General features: G+C 40.7%; 1 protein-coding gene across 1 annotated transcript; it reads left to right on the top strand.

Annotated features, from left to right (window-relative positions):
• Nucleotides 1–9,651: 9,651 nt before the first annotated feature.
• GRXCR2 (glutaredoxin and cysteine rich domain containing 2) lies at nt 9,652–22,896 on the top strand. The gene is made up of 3 exons (XM_059173474.1): nt 9,652–9,987; nt 16,422–16,649; nt 21,805–22,896. Exons 1-3 carry the CDS (start codon nt 9,652–9,654, stop codon nt 21,985–21,987), a joined length of 747 nt encoding a protein of 248 aa, XP_059029457.1. The 3' UTR covers nt 21,988–22,896.
• The last annotated feature ends 1,009 nt before the right edge of the window (nt 22,897–23,905 follow it).

Below are 23,905 nucleotides of genomic sequence, written 5' to 3'. Positions count from 1 at the left end.
CTAGGCAGTATAGACATTTTAACAATGTTTATTCTTCCAATCCAAGAGCATGGAATGGTCTTCCATCTTTTTGTGTCTTCTTCAATTTCTTTCATGAGTGTTCTGTAGTTCCTCAAGTACAGATCCTTTACCTCTTTGGTTAGGTTTATTCCCAGGTATCTTATGGAGATCAAAGAAGAACTGAAACAATTCATGGAAACCAATGAGAATGAAGACACTTTGGTCCAAAACCTATGGGATACAGCAAAGGGGGTCTTAAGGGGGAAATACATAGCCATCCAAGCCTCCCTCAAAAAAATGGAAAAATCAGAACACACCAGCTGTCTCTACACTGTAAAGAACTGGAGAATCAACAACAAATCAAACCAACTCCACACATAAGAAGGGAAATAATTAAGATTAGAGCTGAGATCAATGAGGTAGAAACCAGAGACAGTAGAACGTATCAATGAAACTAGAAGCTGGTTTTTTGAAAGAATCAATAAGATCAATAAACCATTGGCCACACTAATCCAAAAGAAGAGAGAGAAAGCCCAAATTAATAAAATTATGCATGAAAAGGGAGAGATCACAACTAACACCAAGGAAGTAGAAACAATCATCAGAAGTTATTATCAATAGTTATATGCCAATAAGCTAAGCAACCTAGATGAAATGGATGCATTCCTGGAAAACTATAAACTCCCAAAATTGAACTAGGAAGATATTGACAACCTGAATAGACCGATATCTAGTAATGAGATTGAAGCAGTGATCAAAAAGCTCCCAAAAAACAAGAGCTCAGGACCTGACGGATTCCCTGGGGAATTCTACCAAATTTTCAAAGAAGAAATAACACCTATTCTCCTGAAGCTGTTTCAAAAAATTGAAGCAGAAGGAAAATTTCCAGACTCTTTCAATGAAGCCAGCATTACCTTGATCCCCAAACCAGGCAAAGACCCTACCAAAAAGGAGAATTTCAGACCAATATCACTGATGAATATGGATGCCAAGATTCTCAACAAGATCCTAGCAAACAGGATCCAACAGCACATTAAAAAGATTATCCACCATGGCCAGGTGGGATTCATTCCTGGGCTACAAGGGTGGTTCAACATTTGCGAATCAATCAATGTGATAGAACAAATTAATAAGAGAAAAGAGAAGAACCACATGGTCCTCTCAATTGATGCAGAAAAAGCATTTGACAGAATCCAGCATCCATTCCTGATTAAAATGCTTCAAAGTATAGGGATAGAAGGAACATTCCTGAACTTCATAAAATCTATGAAAGACCCACAGCAAATATCATCCTCAATGGGAAAAAGCTTGCAGCCTTCCCACTGAGATCAGGAACACAACAAGGATGCCCACTCTCACCACTCTTGTTCAACGTAGTATTAGAAGTCCTAGCAACAGCAATCAGACAACAAAGAGAAATAAAAGTTATCCAAATTGGCAATGAAGAAGTCAAACTCTCTCTTCACAGATGACATGATTCTTTATATGGAAAACCCAAAAGACTCCACCCCCAAAACTACTAGAACTCATACAACAATTCAGCAACATGGCAGGATATAAAGTCAATGTACAGAAATCAGTGGCTTATACACTAACAATGAAAATACAGAAAGGAAAATTAGAGAATCGATTCCATTTACTATAGCACCAAGAACCATAAGATACCTGATAGCAACTTTTTAAAAGACCTTCTCCCTTAAGCTAAAATGCAACTGTGTATCCAGGGAGGAAGCACAACATTCTGAAGCCATTATGGGAGGAGTTACTAAAACATTCTAAAGAAACACAACTCTAAATCTAGAACAGGGGAATCTTTTGATTTCTATCCTAGGTGAAGATCTGCCTGATAAAAAGCAGCAAATTGAGGATAAGGTAGTCAGATGGCTGGGTCAGCCTCTTGAAGTGATGCAGGTTGCAACCCAATTCTTCGAGGAGTCAAGAACAACTGTATTTATCTTATAAATTGAGTCATTACAAGAACAGAAATTTGGCTCCAGAAGGCAAAACCCACCTGTCCTTTTTATTAACACCAGAACCCTCCCCTATTTATCTCAAAAGTCTTGCAGATATTGTAGAAGATACGGATTTAGGAGGAAAAAACCCCTCCATTCTTGAAGAAACTTACATCCTTTCCTTTGCCTTTGGGTTGTAAATGTTTTACCTATCTCCTCTAGGAACTCAGAGTCCTTTCTTGAAATGCGAACTTCAGGTAGGTAAATCTGATCAGGAGGGAAAAAAAAGACAGTAATTTGGAAATTAGGTGAATAAAAAATCTTAAAAGTCTTTTCCACAAATACTAGTAAAGTTCTAGCCACCCAAGAGATAAAACCTTTACTTATTCTATCTGCTAGAGACACAATTTGCACCCAGCTGTTCTTAAACTAGTGAATTTTGCGTGATCGTATCTGTCTTATGGCTAATGTTTTAAAATGAAAGCTGTAAGATCTCTGCATCTGTCTGTATGCTTATGTATGTTTATGTATGTATGTTACAGATGTGTGATATTTTTGTACCTCTGGATGGTATTGCTCTAATTTGTAAAGAACTCTATTTAAATGGCTTAAAGACAGACATTTATATTAATCAAGTATACTCTCAAAAATATTGAAACTAACACAGATTTTTTTTCAAGTTCATGTGGTATAGGATAATCTTTGGTATATAAAAGTTTAAGCTGGTTGGTTTAATTAAAACAAATGTCTTTAGAATTAGCAGCATCAATTATAATCTTTTTTATTCTACCTAGGTTTACTAAAAGTCAACTAAACTTACGTTAACTTTGTTATAGAATCTGTCAGTAAGAAGGATAACTTAAAGTGACAGCTATTGAATGTCTCATGAAATTTTCATGAGTAAGCATAATTGTTAAGAACAAGTAAATTAAAAAGGTCTAAGTAAGATAAAAGCTTATAAACTCTTCAACAACAATTACGCTTTATGGTATGCCACTTAAAAATAGTTTCCAGAATCTTTTTGGTAACTTAAAACTTTAAAGATAGAGTGAGATAAATTAAATGATGACTATTCATTGAATATCTAGATCATTCCCAAATAAGATAAAGGACTGCAAAATTAATTATTGAACATAGGGTTATCCACTTTGGCTTCCTTTTAAAGATATTTAGGTCTTTTGGTAAAAATGTTTTGTGCCACACTAAAAATTTGCCTGAGGAAACATGTACTTCTAAAAATTATGAGAAGGATTTTAAATTTGCAGATGCACAGAGTAGTAGCATGACAGACAATCCAGAATTACTCATTTCTTCCTTTTCACTAGGAATAAAGGATTCTAAAGTTTAAGAATTATAATTAATACATGTAATTAAAACCACTTAGAAATTATAGGGTAAAAGGAAACAGCTGTGTATGAAAAGTAGGTAGGGAAAGTAGAATGACCAGTGATTCCAGAATGAGAAAGAGAAAAACATAGGCCAAAACCTAAATGAATATAAAAAGAGCTTTCTTTAGAAGGTTTGTGGAAAGGAATCTTGGAAAAGGAATTTTGTATGTGCTTAAGCTGATTAAAATGGGAATAGATTTAAGTTTTTGTTGTTGTTGCTTTTTTAAGATTTTATTTATTTATTTGACAGATCACAAGTAGGCAGAGCGGCAGGCAGAGAGAGAGAGAGGAATGGAAGCAGGCTTCCTGCTGAGTAGAGAGCCCGACTCGGGGCTCCATCCCAGGACCCTGGGACCATGACCCGAGCTGAAGGCAGAGGCTTTAATCCACTGAGCCACCCTGGCACCCCTTTCTTTAAGTTTTTAAAGAATGAGCTTCTGTATCAAAAGTACAGTGCTATATCTATATCTATCTATCTATCTATATATATATATATACACACACACACACACTTTTTTTTTTTCCTTTTTGGGTAATCAACCTGAAAAGCAAGGAGTTTGTGTTTTATCAAAATAATGTAATGTTTCCTCACCTTTTTTTTTTTTAAGGATTTTTTTTTTTTTTTTTTTTTTTTTTTTTTGTCTGAGAGAGAAAGATCACAAAAGAGAGCATGAGCATGGAGGTAAGAGAGAAACAGGCTCTCTGCTGAGCAGGGAGCCCAGTCCTGGGACCCTGGGATCATGACCTGAGCTGCAGGCAGATGCTTAACAGACTGAGCCACCCAGGTGCCCCTCTTCACTTGTTTTGATCAGATTGTTGATTACATGAGAAAACCCGGTGTTCTTGGGGTGCCTGGGTGGCTCAGTCATGATTGAGCTCAGGTCATGATACCAGGGTCCTGGGATCCAGCTCCATGTTGGGCTCCCTGAGCAGCAGAGGAGTCTCCTCCTCCCTCTCCTTCTGCCCCTGCTCCTGTGCTCTCTCTCTAGGTCACTCTCTCTCTCAATAAAATAAAATAAAATAAAAAAGAAGGAAAAAAAGGTCAATTTTTCTCAATATTAAAAAATCTAAGTTTTGTTCACAACTATGTAACCTTCTGTATTGGTCTTTAAACTCTTCTGTGGTTAAATCTACAATTTAGTGTTTCATAACGATTTGAGATCCTGTTTAGTCAGATGTTCACACCTTTTGACATTTTGACAGTTTCCCCAAATCAAATTGCAAATGCAGCCTTTTTGACCTTACAGTAACTTTGAGATGTCCCAGAGGATTGTTAGAAGCTCTCTCATCTTGTTAAAGAGAGATGTTAAACTAATTAGGGTTATCTGGTCTGTTAAATTATGTGGAAGCACTGTCAAATAAGTGATGATAAACCTTCTTAGGTTATATGTATATAAATGTCTGTTACTAATATCTGTATTCCAGAAATTGTTGTTAGAAATTTGTCAGTATTCTCATATCGTCCAACTATTAGCCTAAATTATTGTGTGCAACAGAAATAACTACATTTCCTTATCAGATGAACTCTGGTCAGATCTATTACCATGGCTGTTTGGTTAAGTCTTTTTGTCATTTACAGACAATTACTACTTTACTCTGATGTTTTTGCAAAGGTGCTTCATCTTCAGAAAGATTCATAGAAAGGACTCTGATAAGTACTCTTAAATATAGGTTTCTGATCACTTTAAGATTATAAAACTGAACTGGGAAAGAATTTCCAGAACTAAAGGAAAAACTGAATTCAAGTGGAACAAAAATTAATAACATGGAATTGAATGAATTGATGAAGATGATTGTAATTTTTTTTTTTACAACTGTTTCTTTGAAACACTGCTGCTTCCTTAGTTTTGTTTTCTTCCAGATTTAAGGAAAGCCTTTTCTCTTTTCTCTTAAGCTATCTGTGACTTATAGTAATTTTGTAAAGTATACCTTTGTAAACAGAAATGAAACATTTACTTTTTCTTCCTATCTGATCCCTCCTGACTTCAGAAATTTTTCGAGTATTCTTATTTTCATGGCAATATAGGTATTTGCATAAGTTCAATAGAATCTGTTCTCCTTAAAGCAGGGCACAATTGTAAACATTGGTTATATTACCAATGCTTTGACTGGAATATCATGTTTGAGAATATGTATATAGTCAAATAAAACTAGACACGGGCTCCCTGCTCAGCAGGGAATCTGCTTGTCCCTCTCTCTCTCCCTCTCCTTCCCTCCCCCAACTTGTGCTCTCTCTCTCTCTCCCTCCTTTCAAATAAATAAATAAAATCTTAAAAAAAAGAAAAAGGAAAAACAAGTATGACCAGATAGTTTGAAGAAGCTAAGTTGACTTCATGCAACCAATAAAAGCCCCTTGGATAAACTAGCCCGATACCTTGCTTCAGGGTTCTCTGTAAACTTACCAAGTGGGTAATGGAGGCTTCCTGGCAGGTCCTCAGAAACCCTCAGGATAGCTTCAAAAGGGAGAATTCATGCAGATCTGTAGGAATGTCAGATGAAGTCTGATGGTGAGTTCTTGGCTTGGTTTCTTAGTCTGGAGAGGATTTTAACAGTCCAGTCTAAAAGTCATTATGAAAAGGTTCAGCAAAGAAGATTTAAAAAGAGCCTATCTCATTGATCACTATGCTTGCTGCACTTATGTGAATAATCAGGCCAAATCTAATGAGACTAGACTTGCGTTGCAAACAAATTAGTCTTACTGTGATGATCATTGATAGAGATGAGGGTGATCATAGAGGAAAAACATTTTGTTTTTAGGATATTCTACACAAATGTGTAGACATCAGATTCTAATCCTGTTTATTGTCCTGAAGGTTTTGTTATATACCTATAAGCTGAAATGGATCTTGAATTCTAGTGCCTATAACTGTCCATACTAAAGTTTCCAATTTTCTCTCATTCCTCTGATTTGGAATCACTGAGAAGAAAGACTGCCTTAACCCTTTCTTGGAAGAGATTATACCAGGTCCTCCTCGCTACCATACGTAAGTCAAACTTCAGGAATTTGAATCTTGGATCCATATCTCCCAGTTAAAAAGACTTAAGACTCTTGGAATTGCACATCTGCTAGAGATCTAAAATTAAAACTGATTAGGGAGGTTACTCCTCAGAAGCAGATGGCATCTCGAGTGGACAGCTCTTCCAAGTTCACAGATGAAGATCTTCATCTCCAGCATCCTTTTGCTTTTTTGGTATTTGTTTTTCTGTTAATGTACAGGAGGGTAGTGCTTCTTAATTCTGGCAACTCTCACTGAATGTACTAGTAAGGCCATAGCTGCACAGTAAAAGTCCCTTGACTTTCCTGCGAAGGTGGTTTTAGATAATACAATTGCTTTAGATTACTTACTGGCTGAACAAAGAAGAGTCTGTGCCATAGCAAATAATTCCTGCTGTACTGAATCGATACTTCTGGTATTGTAGCAAATATAAGAAACAACTAAGTATGCTGCCTGGGGAAATAGGTTGATGCCCTTTTAGGTGCATTTTTAAAATTTGTTTGATACCAACTGGCATGGTTCATGGGTGACCTGGCTAATGAGTATATTTAAGTTTCTTAGTGTTACCCTCCAATAATAGTCTCCCTTGTGTGGTCTCACTGCCCTTGGAGAAACAAACAAGATGAACAATGAGAGCAACACAAAGACGATTCTTCCATGGGTCTGATGTCATTCCCTGTGAGTTCCATAACAAGACAAGAGTGACTTAGTATTGATGGTGACTGAGAATCACACTAATACCAGGCGTTTGGTCAATCTTTTGAGTATCAGAGGATGACCAAAATGGGGGAGCTGTTAAATTAATTAAACAAGGAGGCCTTTAAATTGATGTAGCTCTAATGCTGTGCCAGCCTGTATAATCCGTATCACCCAAAATCTAAGCCCATACGCACCTCATGGTTATGAAGTCAAAACACTCAGGGCAGCCGGTCACTAATAGCCAGTCAATAGTTTCCTGACTTTGTTTCTGCCTTTTCTCTATAAAAGTCTTTCCCTCTGTGCTCCTGTTGGTGGAGTACTCCTGAACACTTCTGATTTGGTGTTGCTTGATTCAAATCAATTTTTTCCTCAAATACTATAAGATAATGATATTTGTTCTGTACACTGGAGTAAATGAATGAGGCTAATGTAGTCGGGGATGGCCACCTGGAAGCCTGGGCCCTAGCTGGTTGTCCTGAGGGCAGAAGGAGCCATGTGTCAGTCTCCTGTAATGCATTCAAGGTACATCAGGGCCAGCTCTGCACCCTAGGAATCCTAGAAGAATGTATATTCTGATGTTATGATGAGCCCATCTTTCTTTTAAAAAAATGCAATGTGTGTGTGTGTGTGTGTGTGTGTGTGTGTAACCTATTCCTTATGTTGATTATGTAGGAACTTGTAATTGTGAACCCGCTCCTTCATGGAAATACAAATGTTTTTCTTGACCACTTTCTGATCCTACCTGTTCTCCATAAAATATGCTCAACCCTATTCCAAAAGTTTGATTTATTTGATTTTTCTTACCTGGAGTCAATTCACTCAGCAGTTATTAACGGAGTTATTTTATGCAGGTACTTCGATAAGCAATGGGGATAGAGAAATGGTAAAGGCAGTTTCTGAGTCTAAAGTGTTTACAGTTTAGTGGAGGGAAACGCAGGAATGGTCAGAGAAAGCAAGAAGTGCTTAATGGTCGTTGATCCAAAGTTCGATGGCCTTTGACTTGGGGCAAGTGGGAAGACTTCCCAGAAGCAGTGACATTTGAGGTGTATCTTGGAGGAGGAGTGAAGGCTTGACATTTCGGTCAGGAAACACAGCATTGGATAAGAGACAGAAACCTGTGGTTGTAAGAAACAGGTGAGCTTGTTACTGTGCCTGGAATGCCAGTTTCAGGCAGCACCTAGAAGAGTGACAGAGGATGAGGGTGGAAATGATGGTACGGTTAGTTTTGGGGAACTTTGCCTGCTGCACAGAAGGGCTAGGACTTTTTATGAAGGAGATTGACATCTGCAGTTTTTTAAAACATGCCTCTGGCTTCACTGTGGAAAATGGTTGGAGGGGGAGGTCATGAGGAGATTGTTGCAATCTTGAGAGCAGAAGTGATGAGGGCTTGACCTGGGGTCAGGTTGGTGGGGGTAGATGAAAGAAGGCAGTGGTCATAGAATCCATAGCTATGGCGGCAAGAGTACAAGACAAGTCAGTCTGGGCAATGGAGTGAGTAATGGAATCATTAACAAAAACAAAGAGAAAGGCTCAACCCCACCATTTCAGCTCTTCAAATCCAATGTCTCCTTTTAGACTTTACTCATGTGCCCATTCCTTTTCAAGCTTTTTTGCATCCTTGTTTCCTTAGGGACCACTCTCTCCCCAGAATACATATTCTGGGAGTCAGACAGTTCGCTGCAAGCAGGAGGCTGTTACTTCGTATGTGTTAGGTGTGTTTCCTGAACCAGACTGCAGGACTGTCATTCACAAGCCCCACATCTCCTACTTCAGTGATGCTCATCCCAGCAGCTAGTGCACCCTGTCAGACCTTTACTCAATTGTTTACAGTAGGCAGCGGGGCCTCATGCTGCACTTGCAAATAAAATCTTATCTATAAAGTATAGAGGAAATGTAGCCTTTCTGATTCATACAGAGGTGGAGGCCTTGAATCCAGGATCTGTGGTTCCCTCCTATCTAGGGCTCCGGGAAACACGGTTTGAAAACTTTTGGCTTAATGGACTGGCTGTGGGTTTGAGAGTTAGAGCTGAGTTCTAACCCCTGCTCTGTCTCTTACCCTAGCTGCAACAGAATAGACAAATGGAGCAACTGCTCTGAGTCTCACTGTCCCCCCTGTAAAGCAGGGCTCAGTATACTTCCAGTGTAGGCTTATTGTGAGGACCAAGTAAGGCGATGCATGCAAAAATCTGTGGCACCTGTTAAGTACTCACTAGGTCATTGTTGTTGTAAGAATAAAAAGAAGACATTTGCTAGCTGTTGGAGTAACTGAGCCTTATTGAGTTGATACTTGTTCAGCCTAAATAAATCTACGCTTGCTCAAGTTAGGAAAAGCCAGTGTTGGGGGTGAAGTTATGGGGGAGTTTAGGATTCAAAGGGGACCCAATCTTGTCTTACACTGCGCTCCGTCTGCTCTGTAAACCCACAACTGCCTACGTTGGCATGAGGGTCTATCAATATTTAATGTGTGGGTGTCAGTTGCTGTAAACTGAGCACACCCCAGCATCAACTTGAATTAATTATATGCAAGAGGAGAGAAAATAAAATGCCTTTTCCTCAGAGCCCCAAATTTTACTCGCTACACTGAAGCCTGAAAACCACAGGGTGAAATTTCTACTGATGGAGGACCCTGAGAAGAAGCTGAACCAGAAGAGTGATGGCAAACCACGGAAAGTACGATTTAAAATCTCTTCCTCCTACAGTGGCAGAGTGTTGAAGCAGGTCTTTGAGGATGGGCAGGAATTAGAGTCGCCAAAGGAGGAATACCCTCACAGTTTTCTCCAAGAGTCCCTTGAACCAGTGGATGGTGTTTACGGGTCTGGGGAAGCCCCCAAGCCCCAACCATATTCCCCTAAGCTGACTGCTCAAAGGATCAGCGTGTTTAGAGAGGGCAATGCCTACAGTTTGGCGGGCAGCCAGCCTTTCTTCAATGATTACAAGGCGAATGACCATAAGGTTGGTATTGTGCATGGTGTATGAACTTTAAGGACTAAAACGTATATAGGAAAACACCTAACTGATTCAAATTTCTATCTTGCTCATGCTCCAGTACCAACCAGAGCTGTAGGTGCTCCAAATGGGACGCTGCTATTGGAGTAATATTTCTGGGACAAAAATAGCATGCTTGCTGCCTCCTCATTGGAACTTGCAATGAGCATGTACAGTATTCAGTACCATCCAGGGTAGTAAATGGTAATTGGGCCACTGGCTGGGTTATCTTGGTAAGTAAGTTAAATAGAGATACAGTGGTTTTCAGCTTGCCAGACTGCGTTTTAGAAAATTATGTGACAACTGGTTGTTTTGTTTCCTGTTGACAACTGGTTGTTTTGTTTCCTGTTCGAAGGTGCTCATTTCACTCCGGCCAGTTACTCAGCTTGTGGTTTATCCATGTCTTACTTTATTTCCAATCCCCCTCCTGCTGCCTGCTTTTAAAAAATGTTTGTTTCTTTGTTTATTTTGCCTTTCCATTGCTCATTAGTGTGAACACTGAGTGGTTGGAATCCTGGGAAGAAATGGCAAAAAGCATGTCAAACAGAGGAAATGTTACTTGGGGAAGAAGTTTGAGCTAATAGTTCAATTGAAATGTGTATTTTATCTCTTAATTTCAGTTCTCTTCCCCAGTACCATGCATAATGAAAAGCCCCTACATGATTTTCTTTGAAGCTAGAAGAACTTGGGAAATAGTCACTGATTTCTAAAAATGAAAAGGAGATGTGTATATGGCTACCATTGGAACCATGAATGCCTTTTTTTCTTTTATATTAAATACAGTTATATAATGTGCCAGGTTATTAATGAATAGTACACCAGGATATGCTCTCATCTTTAAAGTGTGAAATTCAGATAATTACTCTCTAATCATTTTTATTGTTAGTTTCCTAAGGGAACAGATAATTCGTCTATACAGACAAATGCACTGGCCTTTCTGACATTGGTAAAAGTGTAATTATGGGAGTCCACATTTATCAAGAGATAATACCAGGTTTCCTTTTGATAATAAAAGGGGCTGGAGTGAACATGTTAGTGGAGCGACTTATGCATTACAAAGCAGTTTCACATAGTCTGTCCTTGGGTCTTTACCGCAGCCTGGAGGAGAAAGGCAAACTGTGGTCATTCCCATTTTGCAGGTAAGGAAAACCGAGTGCCAAGTTATTAAGGGATCCACCCAGTATTAGAGAGTCATTAGGTGCAAAGTCAGAATAAGGACCCAGATCTTCTGGTTCCTCATGCTTTTGGTTGTGTGTGATGTTCCTTTTTATTCTCTGAAATTATTCTTTTTATTCCAATTCTATTCTCACCGTTAATATTATTGGTGATGTTAATAGTAATAGTTACCATTTACCAAGTGCTTATTATATCCTAGGTTCTTGGCTATGTCTTTTACTTATAGTATCTCTTTGAAACTAAATCTTACCTGTATGTTTAGACTTTACAAAGCTGTGGTATACAGACCTTGTGCAGGCTGTGGTAGATAATTTGGCCACCTGACCTTTACAAGTCCTGTGTCCAACTTGGGACTTATGTATATGTATGATTTGGTAAGGACTTATAAAACCAGACAACTGACTCTTCATAGCAGCACCACAACATTGTTTAAACACAGTACGGAGACCATGTTCAGAGTTTGATTCCTGCTTGATCAGGTTTCCTGTTTGATCCAGTTATCCTTGTTTCCTTTGCTGCCTGATCCAAATGCTACCTCCCAATCTTAGCCAGTCTCTGGGTAAGAGGGGGTCAGGATGGATTCTTGCAGCTCCGCCCACTGAAACCAGTTGTCAGTGTGGTATTTATGAAACTCAAGGAAATGAGAGCTGGAAAGCCATGATTTTTCAGTAGCAAATTCAACTATAAAATAAACCCTAGTAAATATTGGTTATGAAGCAACACTGGGTAGCAGTTAAACACAACAATTATAAGTAAAGGCTCTAAATTTGAAGAGGTGTTTATACATCAGTGTGCATAGCAGCTTTATTCACAGTTGCTCACGAGTGGAGGCAACCCAAATGTCCATCGGTAGATGAACGGACAGATAAAATGTATATACACGCAGTTGAATATTATTCAGCCTGAAAAAGGAAGGCTATGCTGACACATGAAAGCACAGATGAAACTTGAAGACATTATGCTAAGTGAAATAAACCAGTCATAAAAAGATAATTATATGATTCCATCTATGTGAAGTGCCTAGAATAGTCAGATTTATAGAGACGGAAAATAGAGCAGTGGGAGCTTAATGGGGATACAGTTTCAGTTTGAGAAGATGAAGAAGTTCTGGGAGTGACTGGTGGTAAGGGCTCCACAACAGTGTGAACATAATAATGCCACTGACCTGTACACTGAGAAGTGGTTAAAGTGGTAAATTTCATGTACTATGTATTTTACCACAGTAAAAATAACCATTTTTAAAAAGCAGGCGTGGGCACCTGGGTGGCTCAGTCAGTTAAGCGTCTGCCTTTGGTTCAGGTCTTGATCCTGGGATCGAGCCCTGCTTTGGGGACCCTGCTTGTCAGGGAGCCTGCTTCTTCTGCTCCCTCTGCCTTTCCACCCCTGCCTGTGCTCTCTCTTTCTCTCTCTCTCAGATAAATAAGTAAAATCTTAAAAAAAAAAAAAAAGGGGGCAGGGGCTCTTATGTCTTTTAAACCTGGGCTTGCTGTCCCCTTGCCTACTTACTGTGGGAGCTTGACAGACCACTTATTATTGCCGTGCTTCAATGTCATTTTCTATGAGATGAGAGTAAATAAAAGTATCTACTTATGAAGTTTGTTGTGGTGATTAAAAAAAGATTTTATGTAAGAAACACTCAGCATTGTGCCTGGAACATTGGATGTGCTTAGCAAGTAATCCCTACCTTTGTGATAATGACCAGGTTCTCATCAAAGAAATACTGAGTCTTTAAAAAATTTTTTTTATATGATAGAGAAAGTAGTTATAAACAAATAAATATTTTAAAGAATTGAAACCATTTGAAGTTTATAAGTTTCATTTTAAAAAAATGGAAGGGAAGGAAGAGACATGGCATTTACTGAACACATCTTTTGTATATATGTCATTGCATTTTCAAGGCAATTCTTTGAGAATTTTACAAATTGGAAAAATAGCACATGGGGTTTGGTAACTTGCAAATCTTGCACAGAAAAATTGACCTCAGGCCTGCCTGCCTCCATAGCCTTTTGCATTTCTAGAACTCAGGAAGGCGTCCCTGTTGTTTAAGTGGAAAGGTTTCATGGTGCCCGAATAGGAGTCTCCAGGCACGTGGCCATGGATGTCAGAGCACTTATGAAGCTCAGTCACCCAGGTTGCCATTCTGGGCACTATGGAAGGAAACACAAAAATTCATGGCTTCGTCCTGGCCCTCTGTAATGCAAGAATATGTGTTCCTCATGGGCAACTGGTTGTCACCAGATAATGTGAATTTTAGTTACGCCTTGAGGGTTTCCTTAGACACAAGGAAGAACTTGGCTGTTGGGGTGACTGAAACATAAACACACCTTACAGGTGATTTGGGACCCCCCTCCTTTTAAGTACATTAAAAATGAATGTACTATCTTGGGTGTCTCAGATACAGACCAGCTTAGAGGCAGGAGGTTGGACCAGATGACCACAATTTTTTTTTCAGTAGGTTGAGAGTTTCACCTTGAAAAAACCAGTTCTACATGTGAAAAAAAGCTCCCTAGTAACTAAACCTCTTTGGCTATTAGTGGAAGTGGAAATGGAACCTTCTAAAAGTGCCACCATCTTTATCTTCTGATGTTCAGAAACTGATAGTCCAGAGTGTGAAACAGGAACCCAGTGTGCATCAAACAATAGGAAAGGGAAGCTGCCACACGATCCCTTGAAGAGAAGGAGAGAAAACAGGGCCAAGTAGGAAGCTCCTGACTTCATAAATAATGTGATAGAAAGCTCTCTGTGTGTTCCAAGGAAGGGGATCCCAGTAGTGAAGTCCTGTTTCAGCCAGGTTGCGACTGAATGTGTTATGGCTATATATAGGAGGCTGCTTGATTGTGGCATCCCAGTGAATTTGGTTTCCACACTTTCGTAAATGCAGGCAGAGTATTTGGAGCCGACGTATTTAGCTGTGTAGCATGATTGTGCATGCAGTACTAATGAACAGTGTTAAGTACCAGCAACAGCAACAACCTTGCATAGTATCTTTAGCTTTGAAAACCCTGTTTTAGGGCGCCTGGGTGGCTCAGTGGGTTAAGCTGCTGCCTTCGGCTCAGGTCATGATCCCAGGGTCCTGGGATCGAGTCCCGAGTCGGGCTCTCTGCTCAGCAGGGAGCCTGTTTCCTCCTCTCTCTCTCTCTGCCTGCCTCTCTGCCTACTTGTGATCTCTCTCTGTCAAATAAATAAAATCTTAAAAAAAAAAAAAAGAGAAGAAAACCCTGTTTTAGGGCACCTGGGTGGCTCAGTGGGTTAGGCCGCTGCCTTCGGCTCAGGTCATGATCTCGGGGTCCCGGGATCGAGTCCCACATCGGGCTCTCTGCTCAGCAGGGAGCCTGCTTCCTCCTCTCTCACTGCCTCTCTGCCTACTTGTGATCTCTGTCTGTCAAATAAATAAATAAAACCTTTAAAAAAAAAAAAGAAAACCCTGTTTTATATGTTCTTCATTGTACTTCCACCCCTAGAGATTGATATAATTAGCTGCAGGGATGAGCATCAAAATATTGCACCCCAGGAACATTGCCCTGTCAGCACAGAAGCCAGAAAGCTTTGGAACGGGGTCTTGAGACCTGGGCTCCTAAGCATTAACGGCTACATTACTGGGTTTGGGGACGGTAGAGGCTCCCTAAAGAGAGCTGAGGGCGACAGGAGGGCACACAGAAGTCGCAGGACAGCACCTGCTTACCACCCAGTATCCAAGTATTCCTGTTTTTTGTTTTGTTTTCTTGATAGTGTGTGCATGCATGAAGGGGGCAAGGGGCAGAGGAAAAGGGAGAAAGGATCTTAAGCAGACTCCAGTTTGGACACAGAATTCGACTTGGGGCTTCATCTTTCAACCCTGAGATCACGACCTGAACAGGGCTCAGCAGTTTGAACGCTCAACCAACTGAGCCTCCTACGCGCCCCAAGGCATTCCTGGTTTCATAATGATTTTGTCTGTGGTGATGCCTACCAGTTAGATGTCACCCCATTTGGAATGAGCAAAGTGAGGTTCTAAGAGGCCAGATGACTCTCCTGTATCTTACAATTGGTGAACAGCAGTATTAAGATTGGTCTTGTTTGTTGCCAAGCTTTCTTATCTCTGGGTTCTTAGTTAAGTAATCCCCAAACATTTACTCCTCCATGCTTCTCTGCTGCATTGTAGTATTGCCTAAATTATTCCTCAGCAAATTACCAAGTCATATATAAAAAATGCACGTAAAGGAACATAAGCTATTAGTAATGATGCTGCAGAAATATATTTATTGACCTAAAAAGATTAACGTATTATACAGATAATAAAAACATTACATATATAAGATCATTACATATATGTAAGATCACTTCTCTCTCTCTCTCTCTATATATATATATGTATATATATATGATCATTGTATACATAGTGATCTTACAGGTTTTTTGCGGGGAAATGCTTGTGAATAGTGCTGTATGGTTAAGAATATGGGCTTTAGGGGGAGGGCGGTTGGGAGAAGGGGGTGGGATTATGGACATTGGGGAGGGTATGTGCTTTGGTGAGTGCTGTGAAGTGTGTAAACCTGTACCCCTGGGGATAAAAATATATGTTTATAAAAAATAAAAAATTAAAAAAAAAGAATATGGGCTTTAGAGTTAGAATGGGGTTCGAATCCTAGCCACTGATAACCTTGGGAGGCTCTTAACCCCACTGTGACTCAGTCTCCTTATCTGTAAAATGTAGAAATCATAGCATCCACCTCAAGGGATGTTTGAGGAGAAAGTGAGGTAATGTTGTAAAATGCTTAGCATGGTGTCTGACACACAAAAAATGCTATCCACTAGAGTAAAATAATAATTCAGTAAATTTTATCTAATATTATCATTTATACATAAACATTTTGGAGAACTGTTTTTTTTTTTTTTTTAAGCACTCTTCTGTGTTTATAAAACACCTGCTGTGCCCAGCTCTGCCTCAGCTACTGTGATATGTAATGGGAATAGAAACTTTGGCTCCAGCCCTGCGGAGTCTTGCAGCCCCGTCATAGGATTCGTTCAGCTATGGTCAGTTACCATCAACAGGGAGAAGGAAGCTGGTTTTCAGGGCTTTTAGAGAGAGCCAGCAAACCCGGGCACGGCTTGTAGCTTTAGGGTCTTTTGGGATTCTAAGTGCTAGACAAGTTCTTTGTCCCGTTTCCCGGGATGTTGAACAGGTTCTGCAGCCCTGTATGTCGTGACTGCTGGTAAGTTGCCATGCTCATTCTCCATTTCTCTAGTCTCCACCTATTATAGATTTCGGAAAGATCATCATCTACACGAATAACTTGAAAATCATTCGAACCCCAATGGACAAGAGAGATTTCATGAGGAAAATTCTCCAGAAGGAAGAAGAGGCTGAGGAAGAGTCTCTGGTGAGCAAAGAAGAAATCTATGGAGACCGTGACCAGAACGACGGGCATTTGCCAGACACGGAAAGCACTTTCCCCCATAGCCAGTACCCACAGGTGTGTCAGAGTGGTTCACTGTCCTCCTTGGAATTGGCCCTACAGCAGTGGTCTCCACATGGTTTTGACTGTGCACTACTTAAGTGAAAAACGTCAATATAAATACTTTAGATGTCTAACTGTTAAGAAATGTCGAGGAATTTTAAGTTTATTACATTTTAATGGTATGTGATTAGCAATAATCTGTGTTTCAAATATGCATGATTTTTGTTGTTTTTGGTGACTTCTGAGAGCTGATTAGGTATTTATTGTTTTCACTCTGCATATAGTGTGGCATAGAACAGTTTCCAAAGATGGAAAAAATCAGCTCTGTTCTTCTTACAGGTTTGCTTGTGTTTCTGTTATTGGGGTTATCCTCAATCCAATTTCCTTAATGAATCTTACCAAGTCATGTGTCTGGGTTTTGTAGAGATTATTTTTCTTAAAACTAAGCACTATCCTCTGTACATCCGCTGGACCAGGGACAGTGGAACTTCTTTATGCTGCAGTATGCTCGAAGTGAATGAATGAGCCGGGACACCACTGGCACTTTACGTGCTATGAGGTCAGTTTCCATCATGCTTGCTCCAGAGATCCTTGGGTCCTATATTTGTCTGCGGACTGCCTGACCCAGTGAAGAGGCCAGTAGCAACTAATTTATTAAAAATCAGCATACCAGTTTCTTTTGAAAGTATGATTGAAGCTTACTTAGAATGATTTTCTGCCCACACCTCTCAGAGGTGCTAACTCCTCACCTTGGAAACCGTTGCTCAGACATGCTCAGATGAAGTGGTAGAGTGATGATATTCATTAGTTCACAGTGTGGGATTGGCAGTGGGAAAAGCAATTTTGATGGATCTAAGCTAAGAGGGTAAAAGCTTGGATAGCAGCAGAAATGAATTTTCTCTCTCTTTGGTTTTCATCCCTTGGGAGTTTCAGCTTTACTGTGGGACCCGCTCTCACCTCCTCAGGGTTGGTGTGACAAAATGGGCAAGGGACTTCCTCATAGTGAGTGATGTCTCTACCCTGGTAGGGTTTAGAGGGCAGAAACCAGAAGGTCATGACCAGACTCTAGCAGAAGATTCTTATTAAAGTTCTGCTCACAAGGACTCATATCTCTTTGCAACCTGATCTCACACTTGATAAGATATTTTTGAAATGCAAATACGATCACGTCTCCCCTTCATCACTCTTTTTCCCCACTGCAAACTTCAGTGACCTCTCACTTCTTGGAATAAAACAGTAGATAGCCTGTTCACCTCTTTAGCCTCCTCTTAAACATCTCTTCTCATTCTGCCAGACACACTGCCCTTCTAGCTACCACTCATATGGTCTTTGCCCTTTCCTGCCAGAGGCAACTTCCTTGTGCCTAGAATGTTCTCCAGATTCCCCACTGCTTTGCCCTTAGCACCTGAAATCTCAATGGAGACATCACTTCTTTAGAGGACCTCCCCTCACTTCTAGGATGATGAAATATCCAAGACTGGACTCCTCAGAGCACCTCACCCTCGTTTTCAGTTGCAGTCGTAGATTTCCCTGTGTAAATCTTTGGTTAATGTTAACTTCCAGCCACTAGAATTTTTCTCCACAAGGGCAGGTGCCGTATTTATGTTGGGTGTGGCATAGGAGTTCCCATGTCAAAAAAAAAAAAAAAGAAAAGAAAAGAAAAAGAAAAATAGCGCCTGGCATAGAGTAGGTGTGCAGTAAATATTAGTTAAATGTTTGTGGAAAGAGTATTAGAATTTGGAACCAGAGAGCCAGCTGGTAGGAAGTATTGTGCTTCTGCCTTCTCTTGCTGTTCAGAACCTAGCAGAACAGCAGGCGGACTACTAAACATTGTGATCCAAAGCATTACCTTCCCACTTTAAAATTCATTAATTCTACTCTTTTTTACACCATTCTGTAATTTGTTGGAGCATATATTTTCAGAAGAGAGCCAGGCATGATAAAACGCAGGTCATGCTGCAGGCCTGAATAAAAAAGCAGCAACAGGCCTGACATGACAATTATCTTTAAATTCAGTTTGGAGAGATCCATGTGTTTTCGCTCTATTACTATAAACTAGGATAGAAGTGTGCAGGAGAAAGTTGCTGTGAAAGGTTATACTAGACTTGCCTGTCTTTTAAACTCTGTTTTAAATTGCTATTTGTTTGCCAAATCCCTCATGCAATAAATGCCCAGACAGGTTTTATTGTATAAAAGAGGGTCGGAGAACATCAAGGAGCCCCTTCCGACCAGGAGACTCTTTGTTGTGTTAGATGGAACAGGGAAGCAATGAGAGCCTTGATGAAAGAGTGGACCAAGGCTCAAAGCCAGATCATGCTGACCCTCTGTATTAGCTGTAAAAGAAAAGGAGAGGAATGATTGAATTGAGCCACAGGGAAATACGGAAGGGGAAAATCTGGCTGTGTGTTCTATGGATCCGAGACCATAAGTCATCTGGGCTTCTTTATGCTTTATAAAGATCTTGCCTTTGAAGTAATAATAATAAGAGCTGCCATTTATTGAGGGCCTCTGACCGCTGGGCACCATGCCCGGTGCTTTCCATGCGTTAGGCTCTTCATTCTCACAAGGACTCTGAGGGAGGTGTTGTTAGCAGTCTTCTTCTGTAGCTAGGGAAATCAAGGCACAGAGAAGTTAAGTAACTTGCCAGAGGTCATCAGAACCAGGAGTCAAAGCCCAGTCCACCTGACTACCAATCATATCGTCTTAACCTGCCTGCTGAGCAGCCTCCAGATTGGTGCTTCTTAGCTCCTTCAGGCTTACCCTAGCCTTTGAGTCTGCCATGGAAGCTGAGCCCCTTGCTTGTGGAGCTAGTAAGAGGTAGTTTGGGTTAGGTCTGTCAGTTCTAGAACCTAAGCTGTGCAGTACAGCGATGTTCTAAGTCCTCTCACTATTTTCTGAGAAGAATTTAAAAACCTGGGAATGGAAGACAGAAGCTTACGTCTCACATGCCATGGACAGAGATGAGGCTCAGTAACACTTGATTTAATGACTCATTGAAAGATCCAATCAGCACGCCGAGGGCAAGGGTTTGAAGGAGGGTGGTATCCCAGGGTAAGAGTAGAAACTCCAGTGATACCTCTAATACTCCACTGTATAACCACATGCAGTAGAGAAAACTTGATCGATGATTTGTTTTTTTCCCTGCAGCAGGCTCACCAGGTTGTTTCCTTAATCTTTTAATATCTGAACCTGGCATTCTGTGCAAATTAATTTTTGGTTGACATGGATGGCATTATGGTAGGATTTTACTATACTTCCTTTGGCAACATTAAAATCTCACTGGGATCCAGTACAAAACAAAAACAGGTGGATATGGCAGAAAAAAAAGGACCGTGACAATTTGCTTAAAGAATATTTTGGCAAATACATCTCTTTTGAACATTTTAAGGGAAGAAAACAACTTTCCCCATTGTTAATATATAAAAATATGGCCGCAATCAATAAAATATTAACAAAAGGATGCATAGCATCATTTAGGTTTTTGTCAGTTGGGTAATCACTTCTGTTCCTTAAATCTAGAATAAATGAAATTTAATGCCTTCTTAGGTACTTTGTAGCACAATGGAAACACTTTCAGAACTTATGCCACCCTTTTCAAGATTATTTTTATTCTTAAGTTATAAAAGAGAGCTGTGTTGGCTGGGTGAAGCCACCCAGTGGACTCCAGCCATCTTGTGAGTTCCTAGAATTTAAGAATTGGAAGGGTTCTGTAGGTACTGTCTTTTTGTTCATCCATTCAGCAAACATGTGAATGACAGATACTGTGCCAGGCACTGCACTTTAAGGCTTGGGTGTGATGGTGACAGGGACTAGCACAGAGTGGTCAGCAGAAGCTTCCAGTAGATTATGAGACCTGTCATGCTTGGGGCAGTATAGGCAGGTCAGGCCTCCTGGGCCAGGGGGGTAGGTACTGCTAAGCTGACATCTAAAACTAAATAGGAGTCAACTGGGTTGGGGAGAACAGCTCACAAGATGAGAGGCAGGGCTCCACTCTGGATCCATGCCAGAACTGGTGGACGTCTGGACTAGGATTTTGGTTGGGGATGAAGAGACCTGGGTGGATTTGAGAGATGTTTAGCTGGTAAAATAGACAGGCCTTGGTGCTGGATTCACCTGTTATCGATCTGGTACCACCCATTATTTCTTGGAAGGTTCGTGGTCTATGCACAGTCTTTGCAGAGTATAAAGCCTGCCGGTTTCCTTGAGATGTTCTAGGGAAGGAGCATGGCAGTAGACGGGGCATTTTCTGTAAGATGCGAGTCAAGGACTAGTAAGTCCAGACTTACTGGCAAGGCTAAGAAGTGAACTGACTTTTATGGAGAATCTGTAATATGGCAGATAATATATTGTGGCCTTTTCATCTACTCTGTCATTTCATACTGCAGCTACTCTGAGTGGCGAGCATCACCAGTCCCATTTTGGAGAAAAACAGATTCAGAGCAGTCAAGGGAACTGTCCAAGGTGCCTAATTGCTGTCCCAAGCTTTATCACAGTTCTCAAAGAAAACAAAGAAAGTACTGCAAGAAGTCAGAGCTAAGCTTTAGAGGATTGTAACCTCTCTTACAGTTCTTGACCTCAGTCCCTCAGTCAGTCACACAAGAATGCCGACTGTTGGGACAGCTGCAGCAAGGGGCAGGAACTCTGGTGCTCCATCACCTGGGATCAAAACCTGCCTCCTCTCTTCCAGGCTGTGTGACCACAGCCAGATAACTGAACTCAGTCTCTCATTTTCCTGTCTGCAGGAAGGATGCTAATACTTGCACTGTCTCGCCAGGATAGCATATGGATTAGATAGGTGGATGTAGAGAAAGCTCTTAGAACCATACCGGGCCCCTACCCCTACTAAGTATGCTACAAGTGTTCGCTGTTAGTATTTGGCAACAAGGAAAAATAAGCCCTCATCCTAGTAGAGCATACAGAAATCACAGGTCAGATGGTGATAAGGGCGACGAGGAAGGGAAAGGTACAAAAGGCAAGGCAGGGGCTGCTGCCTTAGAGATTCCATCGGGGAAATCCTCTCTGAAGAAATTCCAGTGAGTATCCTATGCTTCTGGCCAGCTTCCGCACTGGCATTTTTGGGAAGCATTTTGTGCTCTGCCTGTTTGCTTCACCCTGTTTTGGAACCGTGGTCTGGAACTGCTGTCACTAAACCCTGACCTGTCTCTTGCAGGAAGGGGAGCTTCCCGAGGACAACTGTTTTCACTGCCGAGGGTCAGGCAGTGCCACCTGCTCTCTGTGCCACGGCAGCAAGTTCTCCATGCTGGCCAACAGATTTAAGGAGTCCTATCGGGCCCTGCGCTGTCCTGCCTGCAATGAGAATGGCCTGCAGCCTTGCCAGATTTGCAATCAATAGCCCATGGCTTTGTACGTCCGCTGTGATCGCATCTTTCCTGAAGCTATTTCTAATAAACTGCCCCCTCCTTCTCTTCCCTCGCCCAGCAAGGAAGCCACAGTGGCTTGCGACCACTTCCACCACTGGCAAAACTCAATCGCTTGATAACATTTCATAAGGCTAGGAGCATCTCCCTGTGGTTCTAAGCGGCAGAGGCAATTTCGAATTAGAGTCCGCTTTGAAACAGGTTCTAAAATTATCCTTCCAGGAACGTGTCTGTGCATCTTACTTGACTTAGTTCAGCTTTTCCCTTGCACTAGTGAGCAAATAAATGTACATTTCAGGCAGCAAGTTGAAATCATTTTCTGGTTGGGAGTTATTTTGCAAAATTATGCTTCAAGAAAGGAATAAAAAAGGCAGGTTTCTGATGAGCTGAATTCCTGTAGCTTATAGTGCATTTCAAATCGTTATTGATCAGATTGAGTTTTTAATTAAGCAGAAGAGAAAAGCGATGCCCCTATGTGGAATGTATGAGCAGGCCACTGGAAACAAAACAACATGTATGTGCTTTATGCTGAAGATAGGCAAGCTGAGAAGGCCTTTCTTTCAATGTCCTGACCATCTCCTGTGTGAAGTGCTTGGGTAGGGTTCATGCAGGCAATGAGCATTGCTACTTCTTAAGACTAGATGAGATAAGACATTCCTGCGTGCCTCTAAACTCCTGGGGTTATAAGCCAAGTCAAAGCTATTTATGAGAAATTTGGTGCTTAAGTATGTGTGTACGATATGACTTCTTCCAGCCCCTGAATTATTAGTAGATAAATAAATGTATATTAAATCTAAGATAAAGCCACAATCTCTTCAGAAAAGCTTGGCTTTTTTGTAGTTCTCTGTTGGAACTGACTAAGAGAAAAACTGTCACCAAGGCAGATTCTTTCCTCTTAAGGTTGGTTGTAAAATTAGAGAAATTCTTTTGTTAATGAACTTTTGTAGCTCTAACACCCACTGTCCTTACCCCTTGAGAATATCACTTGTAAAATCTGTTATCTATTGAGACACATGGCTTTTCTATGATAATTTTGGTTTTCATAACTTAATTTTTTTCAAGATTTGTTTGTTATCCTCTAATAGCTGTTAAAATAATTCAACAGTAGAATGCTTTTCAGGAAATATGAACACCTCTAATAAAAAGATTAAAATATTTTTGGAAGCCGTGATAAATGTTGCCTGTTCTCTCTTAGCCAGAATGATAGAATGGTGGTTCACCGGCTTTCTTTGCTTCGACACTTAACTGTTCTCTCTGACTTGGTGTCTGTTTTCTCGCAGCTTTGGGCACTTCTCTTCTTCTGGAGTACCAGAGGAAGGAATGATAACAGGAAATCTCGATATATTCTTCTCTTTTTCGGCAGGAACGTTTGATGATAAATAATTTGAGCCCTGCCTGCTGCATGTGCACTGTTGCCCATATGGGCACCATGACCCTTCGGTAGGGCATGGGGGGCATGGGGCTTACAGTTTCAGTGGAGGAGAGACAGATCTACGAACGGATAATTACAGTGTTGTGTGACATGTTCTGGGACAGGGGAATTACAAGGAGCGTTTGAAGCACAGAGAAGGGACATCTCATATAGCCTGAGTGGGGTTTGAGGGGCTTCCCAGAGGAAGAAGTGTAAGCAATGTTGCTTCTTTTCCTTCTTTCATGCTTTCTGGAACCTTTAATCCTTTTCATCCCATAATAAATACATCCACTAATAATTACATCTGTTTGTTCAGACAACAGGTATTTATTGAGCCTTGGAGGTATATCAGTAGACAAAACAGAGAAAATCCTCGCCCCCATAGACCTTCCATTTTGATAGGGAGATGCTGGCAACTGAAAGCATGCATTCAATATATGATGTATATATTCAGAGACAACTGGAAAGTATGCAACAGAGAA

This window comes from Mustela lutreola, chromosome 5 (genome assembly GCF_030435805.1).
Source record: "Mustela lutreola isolate mMusLut2 chromosome 5, mMusLut2.pri, whole genome shotgun sequence".
Classification (NCBI taxonomy): domain Eukaryota; kingdom Metazoa; phylum Chordata; class Mammalia; order Carnivora; family Mustelidae; genus Mustela; species Mustela lutreola.
This window is presented reverse-complemented; position numbering and strand designations above follow the sequence as displayed.